The sequence below is a fragment of the Suricata suricatta genome, chromosome 5 (genome assembly GCF_006229205.1).
Source record: "Suricata suricatta isolate VVHF042 chromosome 5, meerkat_22Aug2017_6uvM2_HiC, whole genome shotgun sequence".
NCBI lineage: Eukaryota > Metazoa > Chordata > Mammalia > Carnivora > Herpestidae > Suricata > Suricata suricatta.
The window spans coordinates 46,141,910-46,148,124 of NC_043704.1; the positions used below are offsets into that span (position 1 = coordinate 46,141,910).

Genomic DNA, 6,215 nt, shown 5'->3' on the forward strand with positions numbered 1-6,215 from the left:
AGTGTAACCACGGAATGTTTTCTGCTGGCAACAATGGCTTATGACCGCTATGTGGCCATATGCAAACCATTACTTTATCCAGTGATTATGTCCAATACAGTATGCACCCGGCTGTTAGTTTTGTCATTTTCAGGTGGCGTTCTTCATGCCATAATTCATAATGCTTTGTTATTCAGATTGACCTTCTGCAATTCCATCATAGTACATCAATTTTACTGTGACATTATACCATTGTTTAAGATTTCTTGTACTGATCCTTCTATTAATTTTCTGATGGTATTTATTTTCTCTGGATCAATACAAGTATTCACCATCTTGACTGTTCTTGTCTCTTATACACTAGTTCTCTTCACAATCTTAAAAAAGAAGTCTCTACAAGGCATAAGGAAAGCTTTCTCTACTTGTGGAGCCCATCTTTTATCTGTGTCTTTATACTATGGTCCACTTCTCTTCATGTATGTGCGCCCAAGATCTGCACAGGCAGATGATCAAGATATGATGGACTCTCTATTTTACGCTGTCATAATTCCTGTGTTAAACCCAATTATCTATAGCCTGAGAAATAAGAAAGTACTAGATTCACTGAAAAAAGTGCTAAAGAGAAATTCTTAAAACTCATACTAATATCTGTCCTTCTTCCATTAAAATTACACAAAATTGTGCAGACTAGATGTTACTCTGTGTTGACTGGTGTTTAAAGTTTTTGCAGTATAATGCCTTAGCAATAATAACCACCTAAGTATATGTGTATTTTATTCAAAATACTGAAAAATTTTTAATAAAGTGTTGTTGTCATGCTATAATAATTAAGAAAAATATATTATATGTTTTCAATGTGGTTTCAGAAATGCATTACACACTGTAATAGTGTAATTCCTCTGAAAAGAATTGGAATACAATGTCTTTAATAGTCATACAGCTGTGTAGCCTAAAGACTCTTATCACATTGTACTCCATAGCGGAGTCAGTGTTGTGTTTGAGTGAACACAGGAAAAAATATATAATGAGGGATCCAACTTCAGTCTACCCCTGCCCTTCCTCTCTCACCACTAATTCCATATACAACCCTACTGAAACCACTGATGCTCACACACTAAAACGACTCACATCTGCCTTTGTTGTAGTCCTATAACTTCTCACACATCCTGTTGATATCCTCTTATTTCCCAAACATCACTTTCAGATTATTCTTCATAAACTGATTCAGTAATATCCCCCTTGAATAATGTTTCAAGGATTGTTGTGTCTACCACTTTATGTGTATACATACTTACATATCTAGAACTCCATATGTGCATATGTATATAATTTATGTTCACAGAAATGTACAGATGCCATGATATACTGTTAATATATAAACATGGTTACCCTGTTCTATATATTATTATGCATTTGCGGCCATGGCAGTATTTGAGGTATTTCACAATAAAATCTGGATTTGATTTTGAAGTCTCTTTCCTCACAATTCTGTTGAACTTCTAAGTTACTAAAAATCTTCTGTATACTTCTCCTGATATATTTTTGTTCATATGGTCTCCCCACAGAGAATCCTTCCTCAAGTGTACTCATCTTCACATACAGTTGAAATAGTCATTCTTTTAAAAAAATTTTTTTTAAGTCTTTCTTTAAAATTTTTTAATGTTTATTTATTTTTGGTAAACAGCGAGGACACAAGCAGGAGAGAAGAGACAGAAGGAGACACAGAATCTGAAGTAGGTTGCAGACTCTAGGTTGTCAGCACAGAGCCTGATGCGGAGCTTGAATCCACAGACTGTGAGATCATGACCTGAGCCAATGTCAGAAGCTTAACCAACTTGGCCACCAAAGTGCCCCTTCAAGGTCATTCTTAAATGTTACAGCTCCCTGATGTACTTCCAGATTACATCGAAGAAGACAAAAATCCTCACTTGTTTGGGACAATGCATATTTTATTTATTCTTTTAGACCACTAAGTAACTACTTATGTTTATAAGCTTTCCTATCTTATTTTTAATTTTAATTTTTTTCTTTTATAGTTTATTGTCAAGTTTCTTTCCATATAACACCCAGTGATGATCCCAACAAGTGCTCTGCTCCATGCCCATGACCCTGCTTCCCCCCCCGCCGCAACTATTTTTTCCCCTTCCCCTCCACCATGGTCCTCTGTTAAGTTTCTCCTGTCCCATATATGAGTGAAATCATATGGTATCTCTCATTCTGTGCCTGATTTATTTCACTTAGCATAACACCCTTGAAGTCCATCCATGTTGCTACATGGCCAGATTTCATTCTTTCTCATTGCCATGTAGTATTCCATTGTATAAATAAACCACAACTTCTTCATCCATTCATCAGTTGATGGACATTTGGGCTGTTTCCTGAATTGGCTATTGTTGAAAGTGCCACTATGAATATTGGGGTATATGTGCCCCTGTGCATCAGCACTCCTGTATCCCTTGGGCAAATTTAAGCAGTGGTATTGCCGGGTCATAGAGGAGTTCTATTGTTAATGTTTTGAGGAACCTCCACACTGTTTTCCAGAGTGGCTGCACCAGTTCACATTCCCACCAACAGTGTAGGAGGGTGCCCATTTCTTCACATGCTTGCCAGTATCTATAGTCTCCTGATTTGTTCATTTTAGCCACTCTGACCAGCATGAGGTGGTATCTCAAGTGTGGTTTTGATTTGTATTTCCCTGATGATGAGTGTCACTGAGCATCATTTCATGTCTGTTGGCCATCTGGATGTCTTATTTGGAGAAGTGTCTGTTCATGTTTTCTGCCTATTTCATCAGTGGATTATTTGTTTTTTGGTTGTGGAGACTGGTGTGTTCCTTATAGATTTTGGATTCTAGTGCTTTATCCAATGTCATTTGCAACTATTTTTTCCTATTCCTTCGATTGCCTATTAGTTTTATTGATTATTTCCTTTGACATACAGAAGCTTTTTCTTTTTAAGTAGTTTGGTGTCAAATTACTTTCCATACAACACCCAGTGCCCTTTCCCACAAGTGTCCTCCTCCATCATCACCACCTCTTTCCCCCCATCTTCACACTCATTTCGTTTTCAGTATTCAAGTCTCTCAAGTTTTGTGTCACTCTCTCTCCCCAACTCTGTTTCCCTCTTCCCCTCCCCCTGGTCCTCCCAGAAGCTTTTTATCTTGATGAGGTCCCAACAGTTCAGTTTTGCTCTAGATTCCCCTGCCTTTGGGAATGTATTGAGTAGGATATTGCTGCAGTTGAGGTCAAGGAGGCTGTTCCTGCTTTCTTCTCTAGGGTTTTGATGGTTTCCTGTCTCACATTCAGGTCCTTCAGCCATTTTGAGTTTATTTTTGTGTATGTTGTAGGAGGGTGGTCTAGTCTCACTTTTGCATGTTGCTGTTTAGTTCTCCCAGCACGACCTGCTATAAAGGCAGTCTTTTTTCCATCGGATACTCTTTCCTGCCTTGTCAAAAATTAATTGGCTGTACGTTTGTGGGCCCAGTTCTGGGTTGTCTATTTTATTCCATTGATGTATGTGTCTGTTTGGGTGCCAATAGCATACTGTCTTGATGATGACAGCTTTGTAGTAGAGGGTATGTCTGGGATTGTGATGCCTCCCGTTTTGGTTTTCTTCTTCAATATAACATTGGCTATTTGGGGTCTTTTGTGGTTCCATACGAATTTGAGGTTAGTTTGTTCTAGCTTTGAGAAGAATGTTGATGCAATTTTGATGGGGATTGCAGTGAATGTGTAGATTGCTTTGGGTAGTAATGAATCCATTATCAAAAATCTCCCAACGAATAAGAGCCCAGGGCCAGCTGGCTTCCCAGGGGAATTCTACCAGACATTTAAAGCAGAGCTAATACCCATTCTTCTCAAACTATTCCAAAAAATAGAAATAGAAGGAAAACATCCAAACTTATTCTACGAAGCCAGCATCACTTTGATACCCAAACCAGACAGAGACCCAGCCAAACAACAGAACTACAGACCCAATATCCTTAATGAATACAGATGCAAAAATACTCAACAAGATACTGGCAAGTCAAATTCAACAGCATATAAAAAAAATTACCCATCATGATCAAGTGGGATTCATTCCTGGGTTACAGGGCTGGTTCAATATTCGCAAATCCATCAATGTGATCCATCACATTAACAAAAGAAAGCATAAAAACCACGTGATCTTGTCGATAAATGCAGAAAAAGCATTTGACAAAATACAGCACCTGTTCTTAATAAAAACCCTTGAGAAACTCGGAATAGAAGGAACTTACCTAAACATTATAAAAGCAGTTTATGAGAAGCCCACAGCTAAGATCATCCTCAATGGGGAAAAACTGCAAGCTTTCCCCCTGAGATCAGGAACACGACAGGGGGGTCCATTCTCACCACTGTTGTTTAACATAGTGCTGGAAGTCCTAGCATCAGGAATCAGAAAACAAAAGGAAATAAAAGGCATCAGAATTGGCAAAGAAGAATTCAAAATGCCACTTTTCACAGATGACATGGTATTCTACCTGGAAATCCCAGCAGACTCCACCAGAAGCCTTCTAGAACTGATCAATGAATTCAGTAAAGTTGCAGGGTACAAAATCAATGTACAGAAATCAGTTGCATTCCTATACACCAGAAATGAAGCAGCCGAAAGAGAAATCAAGAACCTGATCCCATTCACGATTGCACGAAAAACCATTAAAACCTAGGATTAAACCTTACCAAGGATGTAAAAGACCTATATGATGAAAACTATAGAAAACTTATGAAAGAGATTGAAGAAGACACCAAGAAACAAACAAGACGTTCCAAATGCTCTAATAAAATGATGTTTCTCTTCTGAGAAGGTACATTCTAAATGAGACTTATTTGGAGTGCATGGGTGGCTCAGTCAGTTAAGTGTCTGACTCTTGATCTCAGCCCTGTGTTTGGCTCTGTGCTGGGTCTGAAGTCTACACTAACTAACTAACTAACTAACTAACTAACTAACTAACTAAAAGACCTATCTGTGGGCAACAGCTGACAGTAGCATCATGACATTTTCTTCTATTTTCAATATAAAGCAAGAAATTCAATAAATCACAGTGATTGTTTTATTAGTATAGGATTTTCCAATGTCACAGAATCAATATGATTATATAGATATAGATCCATAAAAAGAAATCTTTATAATATAAAGTTTTTAAGTACGGTACTGGCTCATGCAATGATGAAGACTGAGAATCTGCTGTTTGCAAGCTAGAGACACAGGAGAGCCTATATTGTAGCTCAAAGGCCTGACCCAGGAGAGCTATGGTTTAGATTCCAGGCCAAGTCTGAGTCCTCAAATCAGAATCACCAAGGGCAGGCAAAGATCAATGTCAACCTGCCAGGCAGAGATACACTCAATCATCCTCTGTATTTTTTGTTTTACTCAGGCCCTCATCACAATGGTGAGACCTAGCTGCTTTACTTAGTCCATCAATTCAATATGAATAACTTTTGGAAATACCCTTACAAACACAACCAGAAAAATTTTTACTAAGATATCTGGACATCCTGCAGTCTAGCCAAATTGACGCATAAAATGACCCATTACAAGTCTACCCATTATCACTTGGTACACACACACACAATTGATTAAATTATATTTAATCCCCAAATAAGGATAACAGTGATGCATGGTGATAATTCTGCCTCAAATGATAAAACTATGGTGTGTACACCGAAAATGCATCTTTCCTGGAGGAGGAGGTGAATTCCTTGTGTAACATTTACTCATCTTCTTGATATCTGGTAACTTAAATATTATAATGTCAAATTAACAATGCTTAATTACTATAAGACATAGGCAATACATCTTATGTCACATGGATAAAGGAAAAATAGTGGAAAGAAAACAAAGATATTTGCTACATCCACACATATATTAACACACATGTGTACTCATAAAATTAAGGAGGAAATACGGCAATTGCTATCCTCATTTCCGTAACTGATTATGTATATATATGTATTTATCTCTACAGTCTTCTATTACCCATTCCATATTCCCTCTGCCTTCAAAAATACCTCAGCTAGTCAGGTGTTTTTATCTGATGGGGTAACCCAAACGTTTATTCCTAAAGGGTCTCGGCCATTAGAATTCCTGCCTACATTAATATTTGGAAGTTTTTCATTGACGATAATCACAAGGAATGATATACTAAGAGACATGCTAAGTGATTTGTATTCCAGACACATTCATCCTTAGCTCTACTGTGGACTAGTCCCATTTTC

At 37.7% G+C, this 6,215-nt stretch overlaps 1 protein-coding gene across 1 annotated transcript in view; it reads left to right on the plus strand.

Moving 5' to 3' along the window:
- The window catches only part of LOC115292628 (olfactory receptor 5H2-like), a 20,765-nt gene extending 20,153 nt beyond the window's left edge, over window positions 1–612 (plus strand). Inside the window, exon 3 of the mRNA XM_029940669.1 lies at window positions 3–612. Coding sequence (XP_029796529.1) covers window positions 3–612 — 610 coding nt within the window. The remainder of the gene's footprint in view (window positions 1–2) is intronic.
- Window positions 613–6,215: the final 5,603 nt, after the last annotated feature.